This window comes from Ranitomeya imitator, chromosome 4, assembly GCF_032444005.1.
Source record: "Ranitomeya imitator isolate aRanImi1 chromosome 4, aRanImi1.pri, whole genome shotgun sequence".
Lineage (NCBI taxonomy): Eukaryota > Metazoa > Chordata > Amphibia > Anura > Dendrobatidae > Ranitomeya > Ranitomeya imitator.
The window spans coordinates 33,228,004-33,247,175 of record NC_091285.1 but is presented as its reverse complement, the minus strand read 5'-3'; the positions used below and the strand labels follow the sequence as shown (position 1 = coordinate 33,247,175).

Below are 19,172 nucleotides of genomic sequence, written 5' to 3'. Positions count from 1 at the left end.
AAGAAACTGAAATGAATCAGCATAGGGGACGGGGCATTTATTTTAAGGCTATGTGCACACATTGCGGATTTGCCTGCAGATTTTTTCTGAATCCACATCTCTTGCCAGAAAACGCAGGTGCGTTTTTGATGCGTTTTTGAAAGCTAAATAAAGATCTATTATTGAACAAAAAAAAAGATTTGTGATGTCATTTCTTGTCCAACCTCCTCTTTTACATTTTTCCAACCCACACTCCATTACAGATAGATAATAGATAGATAGATAGATAGATAGATACGCAATTACTTTATGTTTGGAGACGCGTTTTATACGCAAAAACAGGGAACGGCTATGGGGGCCAATATGGCCCCCTCATACGCTAACCTGGTTATGGAAACCCTGGAGGAGGGCCTTATCTATGTGTCCCACCACTTCCGGCATGTGCTGGAGTGGTGGAGATACATAGATGATGTCTTCCTCCTGTGGACAGGTACTGAGGAGGAGTTGGATGAATTTCACGTTTATCTCAACACTATTGACCATACAATCAAATTCACGGTAGTAAAATCTTTGACTGAAATCCAATTCCTTGACGTATTGGTTGAGCAAAAAAATGACCAACTTATTACAACACTATATGTGAAAAACACAGATAGGAACAACTTGCTCCTATATGATAGTCAACACCCTTGCTCAATGAAAAGATCAATCCCCGTTAGCCAACTACTCAGGGTTAGACGTATAGTGAAGGAAGAGGACGTAGCTGATAAAACAATAGATCAGTTAATTAAGAAATTCTTGAATAGAGGCTACCCCAAGAGACTATTAGAACAAACAAAAAATAGGGTTATGGAAAAAGAGAGATTGCAACTAATACATGGAGAACCATGTGGTAGACGTAAAAATACCCAGAATAGAGTTCCCTTTGTGTCTACCTATACCGAGGAAAGTAGGGAAGTGTCTAAGATTATAAATAAACACTGGACCATGCTGGGGAGATGCTTGCCAAAAATACCCGAATTCAAAATGCCACCGCTATATTCATATAAGAGGAATAAAAATATCAAAGACATGGTCATACAATCGGATATCGGCCCCAAAAAGAAAGATACACAGAGATACCTTACAGGGAGTAAAAGAAAAGGATGTTTCCCTTGTTTGAACTGTGTTAATTGCATATATATGCTTAAGGGACCGACATTTGTACACCCGAAAACGGGAAAGACATATAATATTGATCAATTCCTCACATGTAGCTCAGACCACGTTATATATGTGCTCATGTGCCCATGTAATCTCTGGTACGTTGGTGAAACAACATGCGAGTTTAAAACAAGAATGAACCAGCACAGATTCAGTATAAGAAAGAACAGACTGGATCTTCCTGTTGCAAAACATTTTGCTGATTGCAAACATACAGAAAAGGACCTTAGATGTAAAATCATAGATGCTGTTCCGACACAGAGAAGAGGTGGTGATAGGGAGCTGATATTAAAGAAAAAGGAACTTATGTGGATTTATGAACTTAAAACCTTGAGACCGGGAGGACTTAACGCCGATTTTAAAATGCATACAATAATCTAATAATGTGTATGAACTCCGTTGTATATTATATAGAGTCCCTATGAGTCAGTAATGTGACTTTCTGTTTTTAAGTTTAGAGAATACTATGTAATTCACGTAATTGTATTTCTCTAATTTTAGATTTCGTCTGATGCCTCTAGTATAGCGGAAGACCAGTGGAGAAGTGCTTGCGGGCATGGAGGACATATAATTATATATTTGGATTGGAAGACTATTGTTATTTTTGTCCCATACTGTGTTGGACCATGGATTAATAAATAAAGCAGTCAAAATACTACATAGCAGTGGTCTACTACCTCTAACTTCAGTATAGTGTATATCCCGGGACGTCAACGCTATCGCTGATACAGTCTAAGCCTGGGGTGGGCTGACCTGAGAGGGTTGACCTGATGCTAGGCGTTTGATTGTATGACCTACGGACATCAGCTAATATATGGTTGAGCCCGTAGTGTCAGGGCGATGTTTAGCGCTACAATGTCCATAGGGCACGAACTAATAAAAGCATTGTTATGCGTGGTGAAGTTTGTGAGGACCACAGCCTTATACTTAATATGGTCCCGCAGTGGCTGGAATCTTTGCTGGCAAGTGAAGGGTGGTGTTAGTGCTGAGTAGCGCTGTATGCGCAGGCGCTGTCATCCGACTGAGGAATTGACCTTCCTGTATGAGATGCCACTACCAATATGGCGATACATAGCGCTACTGCGCAGGCTGATTGGTCCGAGGTCTAACACAGAGCGGTGACGTAGCGGACATGCGCAGTTGCGCATAGAGAACGCCGAGATGTGTGTAGATGTCCTCCATTGCCGGTAAGCAGCTCCACAAGTAAAGTAATATATAGTTTACACAGCAACACTTGCACAGAAGGTATGCACTATAGCACTTTATGATATTAATTGAAATTTGTATAAGAAATTTAAAAGCACATGTACTGTTCATTAATGGCTAATTAAGGATGGTTATGGTTTGGAATGTATTTATATGCACACAAATGGTTCACTCACTGCTTGAGAAAGGCTCAGTCTGAGCCGAAACGTTGCGATTAAGACATGTGGGTCTGAATAAACTGCACAAGATATTCAAGACTATGGAGTGCTGCCTATTTTCTGTTTGAATAGCTAGATAGATAGATAGATAGATAGATAGATAGATAGATAGATAGATAGATAGATAGATAGATAGATAGATAGATAGATAGATATATGGATAGTTAGATAGATAGATGGATAGTTAGATAGATATATGGATAGATATATCTATGTATCTATAGATATATCTATCTATAAATATATCTATAGATAGATATCCATAGTTATATCCATAGATATCAATCTATAGATATATCCATAGATATATAATAGCAAGGCCGATGTTTATTAATATGTTTAATTTTGATCAAAAATGGGGAAAAAAATGGCGTGGTCCCCCGCGAAATTTTCTCCACCAGAGGGGGAAAGCCGACAGCCAGGGGCCAATATTTGTAGCCTGGGAAGAAGGTAATACCCATGGCCCCTTCCCAGGCTATGAATATCAGCCCCCCCAAAAATAACGTGGGGTCCCCCTATATTTTATAGCCAGAAAGGCTACGCAGACAGCTGCAGGCTGATATTCATAGCCTAGGAAGGGGCCACGGATATTGGCCCCCCTGGCTACAAATGTGAACCCCCAGCCGCCCCAGAAATGACGCAATTCCAGCACTTAGACTCTCTCTTCCCACTGCCCTGTAGTGGTGGCATATGGGGTAATAAGGGGTTAATGTCACATTTGTAATGTAAGGTGCCATTAAGCCCGGTTAGTAATGGAGAGGCGTCAATAAGACACCTATCCATTACTAATCCTATAGTAGTGAACGAGTTAAGAAAAGACACAGCCAGAAAAAAAGTGTTTTAATATTCTTAATTTCACCATACTTACAAGCACTCCTAATTCTTGCGACGCCCTCGATCGCCTGCAAAAAATAATAAACCAACCGTATACTCCCTGTCCGACATAGTCCAATTAATAACGAGTGTCCCACGATGATCTCCCCTATAGAACAGTGACATGGGTGATGTGACCGCTCTATAGGGCCTCCAGTGACACACTGACATGAGACAATGGCTCCTGCAGTGTTATCACTGAAGAGGTTACTGTAGTTCATTGCTCTCACTTTATGGCAATGCTGCGTGGGAATTTTCCCACACAGCAGTGCCGCAAGTGACAGTATGAACTGTACTCACAGCGGCGGAGGGATACAGTGCGGAAGGATACCTTCCGTCATTGTATCGCCGGAGCCCCTGGAGAGCGGTCGCATCAGCTGCTGTGACAGCTCTCCACGGGAGATCTTCGTGGGACACTCGTTATTACATGGATTACTGCGGATCAGGGAGTATATTGTTGGTTTATTATTTTAATATTTTTTTACAGGAGAGCAATGGCTTCGGGATCAAGGTGATTGGTGAGTATGTACACTGTTGTATGTACAGTATGTTGTATGTACTGTATATGTATATGTGTTGTTTTTTTTTTTTTCATTCAACACATTAGCCGGATGATGGGACTACTACTGTCCCGTCATTGGCTAATGGGTCAATCACTGTCACTGTAGCAGGCATAGCCGGATGGGACTTGTAGTCCCATCGGACGATCCCTGCACACACACACACACAACCCCCCAGGACAGCGCCACACAGCCCCGCAGACCACCGGACAGCGCCGGACAGTCCCTCAGACCCCCGGACAGCGCCACACAGCCCCACAGACACCCGGACAGCGCCGCACAGCCCCGCAGACCCCCTGGACAGCGCCACACAGCCTTGCAGACCCCCTGGACAGCGCCACACAGCCCAGCAGACACCCCAGCAGACCCACGGACAGCCCGCAGACCCCGCCTGCACACACTATACATGCACACAGTCACCGCCTAGTAGCCTACACTCCGTGCACACACTTCCCTCCTCCCGATCTGCAGCGTTTCATCCGCAGCTAAACTGCAGATCTTTTTTACACCTGTGGTTTTGCTGCGGATGTGCCCGACAGAATGGAAGTCAATGGGTGCAGAAACGCTGCAGATCCGCAAAAAGACTTGACATGCTGCAGAAAATACACCGCAGCATTTACGCACGGTATTTTCCGCATGTGCACAGCGGATTTAATTTTCCATAGGTTTACATGTTACTGTAAAACGCATGGAAAAATGCTGCAGATCCGCAACGTGTACACATAGCGGCCCCCCATCCCCGTTACTGATCTGACACACCTCTTGTCAGTCTACCACTAGTATTTTCATTCTGGCTCCACAGCTGCCCCCAATCCAGACTTGTTATGAGGGTCCCCAGTATAATCCTCACATTCCTGTAATATATGAGGGGTCTCGTTAGCCGACATATGTCGCAGACAGGTGGGTGCACCTTTAATGAGTGACAGCTGCAAGGACTCCAAATGTAGGAAACTAATTAGGAAAATAATAAAAATTGAGAGAAGTCAATTAAAGACGAAAAAAAAATGAGAAAGACTTATTTTTTTTTTTTTGAACTCGGTCTGTACCAGTGCACAGTTTGCTTTTCTGGATCATGACATCCAGGTGTAAACTTTGGAATATACCAGTAGATGGCGCTGTGACAAGGAGTCTATGGAAAATCCCAGAGATGCAGGATGATGATCTGATCACACCTTCTATATGGAAACTGTCAGCAAGTAGATCTAAGAGTTGGGAGAAGCCATAACTTTTTTATTTTTCTGTCCCCATAGTCGTATGAGGGCTTTTTTTTCTGCAGGACGAGTTTTAATTTGAATGACCACATGTCATTTTATAGCAACAGTTTTTTTTTAAAGTGCAATACCGCAATGTTTTTTTTAGTGTTTTATTTACAGCTTTCATTTTATGGTAAAAATGATCAGGCAAAATAATTCTCCAGGTTAGTACGAGCGCGCAGATACCAAACATGGATAGATTTGCTTTTATTTTAGTGGTGAAAAAAATTAAAAAATTGTAAAAAAAAAAAAAATTCAAAAATTTGCTTGTAACGCAAATTTTTTTGAGAGCGTAACGTTTTCACTTTTTGGGTTATGGGTCTGTATGAGGGTTTGTTTACTGCGCCCAGAGGCGATGCTTTTACTGATATTATTTTGGGGTAGATATGATGTTTTGGTTGCCTTTTCTTCCATTTTTGTGCCAAAAAAATGCAATTCTGTCATTTCTTTTATTTTTATGCCGTTTACTGATCAGATTATTTTATATTTTGATAGATCGGACTTTTACGAATGCAGCGATACCAAATATGTGTATTTTTATTTTATGTCTTAATTTATAAAGTAGGGAAAAGAGGGACGAATTGAACTTTTATTTTTTATTTTATTTTTTTCCAACTTTTTTTTTCAACTTTTTCTATATTTATTTATTTTCTTGTATATCCGACATTTATGTTTTTTTTATATATATATTGCATTTTTTTTTTTGAACGGCTGAAAAAAACCCGATAATTCTGGAGTTTAAAATAATAATAAAAAAATCCTTCACGTTTGGTATCGCCGTAATCGTAGCGACCCGGAAAAAAAACATTATCGGGTCATTTTTAACCCCATAATGAGCAGCGTAAAGACGAAACCTATAAATAATGGTGGAATTGCATGTTTTTGTGTTTTTTTTTACGATTTCATTTTTTTTCTGCATTTTTCAGTACGGTGAAGGATAAAATAAATAATAGCGTTCATAACTAATCGCAAAAAAACGAGCCCGGGTACGGCGATGTGGATGGAAAGTCAAAAAGGGAGGGAAAAAGAATGAAAGAGCAAAAATGAAAACTTATTTGCGTCCTTAAAGGGTTAATATTATTAATAATAATAATGAGCGGCGTGTGTCATACTCCCTCAGTACTGTGGTAACATGAAGAAATGTCCTCACAGAGGCCAATGACACTACAACTCCCAGCGGGCACTGATAGCCGCCCTGACAGGACCTGCTGGGAGTGGTAGTTCCGCCCCAGCAGGAGAGCCCCGGGGTGATGCTGCGGTGGAGGAGGAGGGAGTCCCCGGTGCTGGTCCTCCTCCCGCTCCCTCCGCCGTCATCACTATATATACCGCGGCCCCGGCACCGCCGGGCTCTGCTGTGTGTGAGGCTCCAGCACCGGCGGGCGGCTCCGGGCTCCGCGGCTGGGGGACATGCTCCGGGGCTGCATGTGGGCTCGGGAAGAAGTCGGGGGGTCCGCGGATGGAGGACGGAGCTGCCTGGCCCGGGGGGACCCGTGTCTGGGTGGGGATCTGGATGGTGATGATGCTGGGGACACCTGCACCGACCACCGGGACCGGAGGTGAGGGAGCGGCAGACGGGAGGTCGGGGGGCTGTGTGTACCTGTGTGTATATATATATATACTGCTGGGCTGTACAGAGGATGTGTATATATATATATATATATGTATGTGTGTGTCGGGGGGCTGTGTGTACCTATGTGTGTATATACTGCTGGGCTGTACAGAGGATGTGTGTGTGTGTATATATATATATATATATATATATGTATGTGTGTGTCGGGGGGCTGTGTGTACCTGTGTGTATATATACATACTGCTGGGCTGTACAGAGGATGTGTATATATATATATATATGTATGTGTGTGTCGGGGGGCTGTGTGTACCTATGTGTGTATATATATACACTGCTGGGCTGTACAGAGGATGTGTGTATGTATATATATATATATATATATATATATATATGTATGTGTGTGTCGGGGGGCTGTGTGTACCTGTGTGTATATATACATACTGCTGGGCTGTACAGAGGATGTGTATATATATATATATATGTATGTGTGTGTCGGGGGGCTGTGTGTACCTATGTGTGTATATATATACACTGCTGGGCTGTACAGAGGATGTGTGTATGTATATATATATATATATATATATATATATATATATATATATGTGTGTGTGCAGGGAGCCGCAGGCGGGGTCGGGGGGCTGTGTATACCTGTGTGTATGTATACTGCTGGGCTGTACAGAGGATATATATATATGTGTGTGTGTGCAGGGAGCGGCAGCGCTGGGATCATCTATATACCAGCCCTGATCTATAGGGTCTATAATGTCACTCAGTCAACAAGAAACATTTTCTATTTATTCGCTCATTCATTCATCATCTCTCATAACAATCAGTTCTGTAATATAAATTCCATCTGTTTTTCTCTTCCTCTATCTCTCTTTTTCTTCCCATTCCCTCCCTTCATCTTTCTATTTTCTTTCGATCTTTCTTTTCTCTCTCTTTTTTCCTCTTCATTCTTTCTTACACCCTCCCTCTTTATTTTCTTCTTATTTTCGTTTTCTTTCTTTCTTTCTCTCTCTCTTCCTCTCTCTCCTTTCTCTTCCTTTCTTTCTTTCCTTCTTTCGTTCTTTTCCTTCATTCTTTTTTTTTCGTTCTTTTGTTATTTCATTCCTTCTTTTGTTTCTTAGTTTCCTTCTTTCTGGCCTTTCTTTTGTTCTTTCTTTCCTTCTTTCTGTCTTTCTTTTTTTCCTTCCTTTTGTTCTTTCTTCTTTCTTTTGTTCTTTGTTTCTTTCTTTACTCCTTTTTTTCTTTGCTTCCTCCTTTTTTTTCTTTCCTTTCTTTCGTTCTTTTCTTTCTTTTGTGCTTTCTTTCCTTCTTTTGTTCTTTCTTTCTTTTGTTCTATTTCCTTCTTTCCTTCCTTTTTTCTGTCTTTCCTTCCTTTTGTTCCTTCTTTGTTTTGATCTATTTCCTTCTTTCCTTCCTTCTTTCTTTCTTCCTTTCTTTCTTTCTTTCTTTATACTTCCTTCTTTCTGTCTTTCTTTCTTTTCTTTATTTTGTTCTTTCTTTCCTTCCGTCTTTCCTTCTTTCCTTCCCCTTGTCCTTCCCGTGAATGACACCTGTTTCCTCCATGCTGGGATTATACCTTGCAGGACTCTAGGAGAGCTGAGTGGGCCCTGCGGGGGTCTCCAGTGGCAGCCATATTGGTTGTGGACAGTCCTGTGTCTGCAGACACGAGCCATGTGGTGTATTGGAGCTGTACAATGTCTCTGTGGTGTTTATATGAGCCGTCCTGGTGCGGTATACATAGCTCACTATATATAGCTGAGTGGTGAGGAATTTATAGGCCCTGGCGGGGGGCCGTGGGGATGGGGGGATTCTCAGCCCTGACCGGACTTATCACTTACGGGCCATTTTTGAAGATATTTTCAGTAGGTTTGGTAGGGGATTTTGTCGCCTCCTTCACCTCACATTCTGGGCAGGCAGCCATATGTGCAATAAACGAGACCGCCGTAAATATTCCTGCAGTGTAGATGGCATTGACGGTTAGATGGGTATTCCGGCTCTGCTCATTTCCGGAGGGTGAGCGGAGCCGGTGACATCACGTCTCCTGATACCACCCAGGGGCCTGATAACTGCAGATCGAGCATCAGTAGAACTCACCGCCTCTGGTTACCCCCCGATGGGGAAGTGAGAGCAGCCGGAATACCCCTTTAACCTCTTGGCGACGTACACTGTGTTTATGAAATGGGCTCAGGAGCTGAGCCTGCACCATACCATATGGGTGACTGCTGTGTCATACAGCCAGCACCCGAGAGGAACCAGCTCCAATCACAACAGTTAAAGCTCTTAGATGCTCCTGTCAATCATGACGGCACTTAGGAGGTTAGGAATCGGAGGAGGGTCCGTAAGACTGCAAGATGCCCACATGGAGTCCGAGAACCTACTTAAAGGGGTATTACCATCTCCAAAATCCTATCCCTATATGTAGTAGGTAAAATAGTATTAGCAAATACCTCCAATTAGAAATGTAGTATAGTTCTTCTGATTAGCTATGTCGCTTACCCCATGTGTGGGGCCTTGTAGTAGTGTCAGGGTACGGCAACTCCTCCGCCTCCAATCGTCAGGACAACTACGCAATTGACTGACGAGTGATGGATGCGGCTGCGGCTGCTGCCACTACCATGCCAGTTATTGGGGAACTCACAGTGAGCGTATGATATATACACCTCCGATTACAACACATGGGATATATATATATACCCTGGTACGGTCACTATCATCTCACAATAACAAAAGGAACCACCATCTACCACCACCAATCGTTTTATACAGGCTGATTAGACCGCTGTTACAGGTAGCACATGGCTTCAGGGGGCGGTTTACAGAGCAAAAGGAACAGAGCTATTACATTTTATATATTTAATCTGGAAAGGTAGGCAGTGTTTATGAAAATATACAAAGATTACGGTATATAAACTGGGAACAAAACAATACGATAAATAAAATCACATGAAATTAAAGGGATGATAAAAGTAAAAGTACTAAACCTGTGTCACGGAAATGGCTCAGAGCTTTAGCAGAGGGAGGTACTTCTTATGAAATTGACAGAACCACAGCAAGCTGTACTTTCCACGACTGACAAACGACCAAAATCTAAACTCTCACTTTTATTCGATCAAGGTTACGTCCACATCATAGTGAGCTCTTAAGGGTGCTGGCTGTGGGATTTGCTAGGTCTTTTAGAAGTTTATGAGATCTCCAACTTTCAGGATATCTTCGACTCTGGAAATCGCAGGCGGTAGATATTGTCGTCGTCATGTTCCCTATTAAGATTTTACCTTTCTTTAGTGATGAAACATGGCATGGATAGCATCATCTATCTGACCGTATTACATTGGAGGTGTTCGGCCGGCCCTATGGTGATGTGTTTGGATGCGTTATGTTCATCTCTTCGCCACAACACCAAAATATGTCTCCCATAAATATCGGATCAATGCAAACCCCAATATTCATCACTGACCAATGGCTTCAGAGAGTCTGAGATCATTCCTTTGAACAGAGGAAGTCCCTGTACTTCTCTGCCTCTGAGTATATGAATACTAAACTTGTTGGCTGGTTCTACAGATCCCCTGTGGTAATTACCTGTTCACGGCAGGAGGTCCTATTTCAATGGAGTTTGAAGTGTCAGCTTTCTCACTTCCTCAGTTATAAATTAATCCCATATGTTTAATGTGATTGTGATATGTCCCCTCTCCGGAGATTGCTTTATTGATTTTACAATTTTTCTCTACGACAACTAGCTTAGGTATCCATTATTGCGACCACTCATATAGTGACAGTTCTTAGTGGTCATAAGGCCGTGTCTGCAACGTTACTTCTGTGAAGCCCTGCCAACACCTGGATGTTATAGGAGAATGGAAATTAAAAAGTTAAAAATTCAAGGGGTTAAAAAGTGCAAAAAAAATCCTATAAAAATAATATAAAAATATAAATCCCTCTCCCCCTTTTCCCATTATGCAAATAAAAGAATAGTTGAAAAAAAAGTAATATATACAGAATTATTAGTATTTTATGCACGTTTGAAATTTTTGGAGCTAAAAAGGCACATAAAAGACAAATAAAAATCACAAGAAAAGATAAAAGACTAAAATAAAAAGCATAAAAAAGATAAAAACAAAAATAAAAAGCACAAAAAAAGACAAAAATAAAAAGCACAAACAAAGATAAAATACAAAAATAAAAAGCACAAAAAAGACAAAAATAAAAAGCACAAAAAGATAAAAGACAAAAATAAAAAGCACAAAAAAAGATAAAAGGCAACAATAAAAAGCATTTTGGATTTTACATCAATTTCATGCGGTTTTGGATTTGGCACAAAAAAAGTCAGTGAATATCGCAAAAAAAAAGTGAACTAAAAAAAAAAAAAAAAATCCCCTAAAAACGTAAATGATGAATCGGAGCCTTGGTGTCCAATCTCCGGACCCTCTATCCTTCCGGAGTCACATAAGAGGTGAAACCTTTTGGATATTTGTTTTCTCAGATGTCAGAAAAGACTAGTTTTGCTGAGGATATGTGTTTCCTTCTTTATTCTCCTATTTCCTGTCGGTAAAGGGGTAGGAAGGAGAAGTTGGTCCTCCGTGGGGTCAAAGTGTACCCAAAGTGTCTTGTGGTATTGTTCCCTGTTATCAGCCACTATAGATCGTGACTGCTGTGGTTCTCCGTTGTATTGCTGAAAAAAAGTAACCAAAGTTTTAAAAACTTTCTTCGGAAGTTTTGATTTTTCGGTGTCCCAGTCTTGAGACTGCCCTCGATGACTCAAAAAAGGGTCAGAAATACTCAGATTATCCTCTTTTCCCCCTTTCTTTAAGTAATCGGTGGGGGTCTCAATGGGTCCAATCTTTTTGATGTTTGGCTATAACATGTCAAAAATGTTTTAAAACTTTAATTATCTCCACCTCCAGGTCAATTAAGATTAGAAAAACTTGGCTACTTTCCATAGGATTTGTCTGGTATTGCAACTCAGCCCCATTGATGTGTACGGAATTGAGCTGCAATACCACACACAGCCTGTAATCAGGTGTGGCGCTGTTTCTCAAAGCCATGTTTTTGTTATCCTGAACATCCCCTTTAACGACCTGTTTCCAAATGTGAGTGCATTGTCAAACAGCATCCTAATTCTCAGCTTCTCGGACCCTTGGGGGGTAGAGCATGGGGGATTAAGCAGGAACAGTCGTCACTCCTGCCCATGTCTGTTATATTCATTATGCAAAAAAAAAATCTGGAAAATCTATTTTTTTTTTTACAACTCAGCATTGTGTAATTCCTCTGTTAGTTCCTCCTGGAAATATATCATAAATTGACATCAGGGCATTTCACATCTTCCCTTTCCAGGAATAAGCCATCAGTCACGTCTGGAGAAGATTCGGGCTCATTCGGAAGTGGTGACCCCCCTATGGTTGACCCCCGGTGGTCTACAACATAAGCTCAGTGATAAAGTGAGTAGGTTGTGTCCTGAGGGCGATGATGCTGTGATTCAATTTAGAATATTCCTTCCAAAATGTCTTTTATCAGGCTTCTGATAATCCGGAAATTCTGATAATCAGGAGAAGACATTTATCCTGGGCACTTATAATGAGGACGAGACCATGAGTTTGAGGCACGCTCCATCTACCTGCGTCAAACAGTTGCATATCCAGTGGATTTGGTTGCCCCATTTAAATTTATACAGTATCAAATATTGGGATGGGTCATAACACTGTTCATCCTGATCCACCTGCTTCATGAATACAATCCTAGAATAGCTGAAATTTTGGAGAAATATATCTGCTTAACAATACAGATTAAATAAGCCATTCAGGATCCCAGGAAAGCTGGGTCTTTGTGTACAGTAATGGCCGCCATTACTTGATTTATTGTTATACGCAGCCCTAGATTCAGGGATGTTGTTAATAGGTTTATGCAGATAGGAAACTGTAAACCCGAGTGACAGATTCTCTTTAATTGGTCTCTGTCCTCTCAAACGACGTGATATCTTTAGATAATGTGATACGTAGACGATCTGCAGATTACTTTGTTTTACAGCTTTTGTTTTATGTTTTGATCCCCCAAAATCTTGTTGGCCACTAGATGCCCCCCTCAATTTGCTGTTCCCTGCCTGTTGTCAAGAGGACAGGTCTTTGTCTCTTGACAGGAAGTGGAGGCGGAGCTTTATCTTTCTACAGGAAGTGGGGTCAGGTGTTTGCTTCTTTACAGGAAGTGGGGATGGGTTTTGTCTCTTGACAGGAAGTGGGGGTGAAACTTTGTTTCTACAGGAAGTGGAGTCAGGTGTTTGCTTGTTTACAGGAAGTGGGGGCGGGTTTCTCTTTCCACAGGAAGAGGGGTGGGTCTTTGCCTCTTTACATGAAGTGGGGATAGGTCTTTGTCTCTACAGAAAGTGGGGGCTGGTGTTTGTCTCTGTACAGGTAGTGGAGATGGGTCGGTGTCTTTCTACAGGAAATCGGGCTGGGTCTTTGCCTCTTTACAGGAAGTGTGGTCGGGTCTTTGTCTCTTTACAGGACGTTGAGGAGGGTCTTTGTCTCTTTACAGGAAGTGGGGGGGTCTTTGTCTCTTTACAGGAAGTGGAGGAGGGTCTTTGTCTCATTAAAGGAAGTGGGGATAGGTCTTTGTCTCTCTACAGGAAGTGGGGTCGGTCTTTGCCCCTTTACCTGAAGTGGGGCGAGTCGTTGTCTCGTTACAGGAAGTGGGGGAAAGTCTTTGCCTCTTTACAGCAAGTGGCGGTGAGTCTTCGTCTTATTACAGGAAGTCTATAAAGGCACAGATGATTGACCTCGTGGAGACCAAAACATCCAACACCGCGGAGACACCATCACGTGTTTCTCAACGCAGTGATCCAGAACACTGCCCCCAAATATGCAAATGAATGTTGAGGAGCTGCGGAGACACCATCACGTGTTTCTCAACGCAGGCAGTGAATAGCCAGGCCTTTCCCCGGGAAGGAACAACCAAGGGAAGGGCAGCTTCCAATAAAGGAAAACATCCAATAAAGGAAAACCACCTATGCCAAGCATGGTATCCATCCACAGACAGCTGTTTCGGGGTTTTCCTTTATTGGATGTTTTCCTTTATTGGATGCTGCCCTTCCCTTGGTTATTCCTTCCCGGGGAAAGGCCTGGCTATTCACTGCCTGCGTTGAGAAACACGTGATGGTGTCTCCGCAGCTCCTCTACATGCATTTGCATATTTGGGGGCAGTGTTCTGGATCACTGCGTTGAGAAACACGTGATGGTGTCTCCGCGGTGTTGGATGTTTTGGTCTCCACAAGGTCAATCATCCGTGCCTTTATAGACTTTCTACTAGGCACTGCTCCTGATAGCCAGTTTCCTACTCCACACTGATGAGGGGCAAAAACTCCGAAACAGCTGTCTGTGGATGGATACCATGCTCGGCATAGGTGGTTTTCCTTTATTGGATGCTGCCCTTCCCTTGGTTGTTCCTTCCCGGGGAAAGGCCTGGCTATTCACTGCCTGCGTTGAGAAACACGTGATGGTGTCTCTGCAGCTCCTCTACATACGTTGTTACAGGAAGTGGCGGTGGGTCTGTCTTTCTACATAAAGTTGGGTTGGGTCTTTGTCTCTTTCTAGGAAGTGGCGGCCGGTCTTTGTCTCTTTTCAGGAATTGAGGACGAGTCTTTGTGGAGCGCCCCCAGACACAGGGCCACAGGTTCTCAGTACTCTGTCTCAGTTCTAGGGCTGTCACAGTGGCTGGACCCGGTCCGTGACCCTGCTAAGGGGTGTCCAATGAAAGGGGTGAAGGTAGTTTGTCAAGGGTTCGTGACGCCACCTGTGGTATTTGGTCAGGGTGACCGACGCTGCTTAGGGGTCCGCTGGGGTGATGGAATGGCAGCTGGATGGTATACCTTCCCACAGGTGAAGTGTGTCCCCAGGGCTTCCCAGTAGTGTAGGTGGCGATGGTGTAAGGCGCAGTTAATAACGAAGACACAGGGTTGCAGTCTCTTTACCTTTTACTGAAGACTTCGGGGTCCTCAATCCAGAGCACTGCTAACAGGGCTGGCTGAGTCCGGCCGGTCCGAAGGCACATCCAGAGTTCCCTTTGCAGGTGGAAATCAGTGCCTACCACTAGCGCCTGTGTGTTGTAGTTGTTCCCTGCTGAGCATTCGGGATAGTCCTCACAACTTCTGTTCTCGTTCTGTCTCTTTCTCTCTCTCTCTTTGTCCCCTAAGTTATCAGGATAGGACGCACCCGTTTGACGGGAAGGCTCAGAGCTATTCTGGGACCCTAGAGACGCCCCTCTCCACGCCTGCCCCCTATGTCTGCTTAGGTGATATATGGTAGACAGCCAACCTATAATTAACTGTCCTGCGGTATTTGAAGTAAGGCATAGTCAGTTACTTCCTCTGTGTTCCGGTCACCGGCTACGCGCCTCAGTAGGAAGTTGCTGTTCTCGGGGCACGACTCCTACTGGCTCTCCTTTGTGCTTGATCTCGTTTCTCACTTTCCACAATATCCTTCTCTTCTTGTCCTTTCTTAGGATACCGCCGCAAGGTAGTGCAGGCGCGGTTCCGTTGCTTTCTATTCGTTCTGCTAGGCCCCTGTCAGGAACCCACCCCTGACAGGTCCTCCCTGGAGCTCTCCAGACTGCGTTCTGTTCTAACTTCCTATCCGACCCCTAGTTTTACCAGTGAGAGGAGTGGCCTAATACATAGTGCCTTTTGCTCCCCCTAGTGGCCGAAGTGTAATGTGTGCTGTGATACCTGGTCAGGTAAACTCCTTTAGTGCAATCAGACATAACATCACTCCCCTTAGCGGCAGAGCGACATTACTGCATCGACCAGGACTCTGGGGCGCTGCACTCCCCCCCGGTTAAATCCAGTACTCCCGGACTGGGAAAAGAAGAACAACAATAGTTATTAGAAAAGGACATACAAAATTTTGGAATGCTTTAAACAAGTAAATATAACAATGCTTCCCTTTATGGGAGGTGAGGTCACTTGAACGTTACAAACGGAAACATGTTTAAATATTTTAAATAACATTCTATTCTACTGACTATAAATAATCTCTATTACCCAGCCGGGTATTCTACTAAGTGCAAATCTTTGAACAATAATTTAACTTCTCCTTTAAGGGCGTATAAGCTGAACCCACTAAAGGCTTACTATCAAAACACTATGGTACAAACCTAACTTTTTCTGTCTTTCTTCTGACTTCACACACATGCAGGACCGCCTGGCTATTCGTCCGGGCCTACTGCCTTTCTTCTTCTAGGTTCACAGCAACCTTCTATCAACCATCTCTCTATGGTTTTCAGACTCACTAATCCCTATGGGTTCACTTTCTAGCTCTTCTAGCTACATGGCATCTGCTATGCAAACATTATCACTATCTTACTATAACAAATAACATTTCCTTTAAGAGGGGAGATCAGTCTTTTCTGAGGTAGTTCAAACAATTATCAAGTCACTAAGGAACTGCAAGACTCAAGAAACTTCCACGTCGTCATCTGGAATCGTGTCTTCGCAAAGCCTTCTTTACTTGTAACACCAGTAGGGAGCGCCCTTAAGAGGGTGCAAACTACAGTGGGGCAAAAAAGTATTTAGTCAGTCAGCAATAGTGCAAGTTCCACCACTTAAAAAGATGAGAGGCGTCTGTAATTTACATCATAGGTAGACCTCAACTATGGGAGACAAACTGAGAAAAAAAAAATCCAGAAAATCACATTGTCTGTTTTTTTAACAATTTATTTGCATATTATGGTGGAAAATAAGTATTTGGTCAGAAACAAAATTTCATCTCAATACTTTGTAATATATCCTTTGTTGGCAATGACAGAAGTCAAACGTTTTCTGTAAGTCTTCACAAGGTTGCCACACACTGTTGTTGGTATGTTGGCCCATTCCTCCATGCAGATCTCCTCTAGAGCAGTGATGTTTTTGGCTTTTCGCTTGGCAACACGGACTTTCAACTCCCTCCAAAGGTTTTCTATAGGGTTGAGATCTGGAGACTGGCTAGGCCACTCCAGGACCTTGAAATGCTTCTTACGAAGCCATTCCTTCGTTGCCCTGGCGGTGTGCTTTGGATCATTGTCATGTTGAAAGACCCAGCCAAGTTTCATCTTCAATGCCCTTGCTGATGGAAGGAGGTTTGCACTCAAAATCTCACGATACATGGCCCCATTCATGACCGCGTATCGCCAAAACAGGGTCTTTCCCGTACTCAATCTTCCTGACCCCCACCCCATCCCCAGGGGGCCATTCTCCCCTTCTCCTGTAAATTTAAATTAAACACCAACACGTAAATTTCTTTGGATAATTTTGGCCACAGCGGCCATTTTATTAAACAAACAATAACATAAATAACAACATATATACCATATGTAAAAACCTGGAGGGGAGGGTTCTTGGGGGTAAGAAATCTGGCTCAAAAATAGGCATAAAGCCACCACCAACTTTAAAACCAAACACTTCTTTACCCTCAGCCGTGACCACCAGCTCAAGGGCACCATGTAACCCATTTCGGGCAAACCAAAACCCCAAAGCTCCCGAGGTAAATTCCCCGTCCAGAGCCCGTAAACAAAAGCCAGATCAACCCCGTAAAAACGTCATCACCACCTCCAAGAACCCCACCCCCCGCCACACACGAACAGCCCTGACCACCTCAGGCTCGTGAGTGCCCCACCGCCACCAAAGCTCTCTCGACTCCTTCCTGTAGCCCGAGTGCCCATAAATCCATACCAACATCATTAAGATGCACTCCATCATCCCTCCAATAATTGCCAATCCCATCCTCCAGCTCCAAATGTCTAACGGCAATACCCCCGTTCCGAGACACAAATCCTGCCACCGCCCTATTCAGCTTCACCCGGGCTCTATTGATCCCTCTATGGGACCGTACATCACGCCACTTCCGCCTTGGTACAATGTCCGACCACACCGTCACAACACCCGGGAAAGATACCCACAACCGTAAAAAATCAAAACGAATGTCTCTGATCAACTCCCTCACTGGCCTAACTCCCAAATCATTTCCTCCAAGGTGAACCACCAAAATGTCCGGGGGTCGATCCAATCTAGCGGCGTTGGCAACTGCCGGCAACAAACTCCGCCATAACATACCCCGAAATCCCAACCATCTAATAACCACCGAATCCCTTACAAAGCCTAATTGCCTACCATTTCGCCTGACATCCGCACGAAGCGCACCCCAATGAACAAATGAATGTCCGATAATCCATGCCAGGAGGGAGGTTCGACCTGAAAAAACACAACAATGATTAACACCATAACAAGGCTCTCTCCCCCACAGACCTAATTCCTAATATAAGACAGATATCGATCCGAACTCCATCTGCCTATTCTTTTGATAACATCAACGCCTAGGCCCAGACCATCCGCCTCGGACGCAGCACCAATTCGAAATGAATGCGACCCGAAATTCTTCGGGTCAACACCCAACGATCCCAAACCCCTCTTCAACAGCGCCGTAAATTGGTAGCGCGACAAAAATTCCCCGTTCTGATGTCGTAACAAAGGGCCTGCCCTCAGTGCCGACAGACGCCAATAAGATTCCAAACAGTGCTGCGGGCACATCCCGCTACCGTCAACTCTCCCCAGCACCACTCGCCTACCCCTACCAAGCTGATCAGTCTTAGAACGCCTGATCCAAAATACAATACCTCCTGCCCAAAAGTCAACATCTTCCGCTAACAGACCACCCACCTTATTTTTATTTGGGGACACCAGCTCCCCCAGGCGCAAAGCGCCAAAGAACGCTAAAGAGAAGGCTAACCTAAACAATACAACCTCAAACTGCGAACTACAAATACCGCCCAAAGCCTCCCCAAGCCGTTCCAGCATACCAAAAGAAATCGGCCTACGCTTATCAAAAGACACATTGCCCTTCCGAAAACCCTTCAAAGCCTGCCTTATCAAAAAATCTTTTGTCAGATCAGCTGAACCTTGCAACCGAAAACCAAAGGCCAGACCCGCAACAACTTTGTTTAACCTCGAAACGGACCATCCCCATTCGGCCGCCTTACCCATCAAAGCCAGCAGAGCCATAATCTTATCGCCGTCGGATTCCACTGGGCCGCATTGGACCAACCAACCTTCCCACATCTCCCACGCCGCTGCATAATCCGACCATGTCCTGCTCGACAGTGAGGCCTGTATCAAGCGACCTCCCCTTCCGCAACAATCTGCCACAGATGCGAAGGACATCCCGCTCCTGTAGGTTCCGAATCTGGCGCCAGTTCCCGGAATCGGTCCCACTGAAAACGAGATAAAGCATCAGCTATATTGTTTTGGACACCTGGTACATGCACCGCCGAAATCCACGAATTCAATTCCAAACAC

At 43.8% G+C, this 19,172-nt stretch overlaps 1 protein-coding gene across 1 annotated transcript in view; it reads left to right on the top strand.

Moving 5' to 3' along the window:
- The first annotated feature begins 6,575 nt into the window (after window positions 1–6,575).
- ADAM19 (ADAM metallopeptidase domain 19) overlaps window positions 6,576–19,172 on the top strand; it is an 83,590-nt gene continuing 70,993 nt past the window's right edge. Inside the window, exons 1-2 of the mRNA XM_069763499.1 lie at window positions 6,576–6,848; window positions 12,194–12,297. Coding sequence (XP_069619600.1) covers window positions 6,749–6,848; window positions 12,194–12,297 — 204 coding nt within the window. The 5' untranslated portion in view covers window positions 6,576–6,748. The remainder of the gene's footprint in view (window positions 6,849–12,193; window positions 12,298–19,172) is intronic.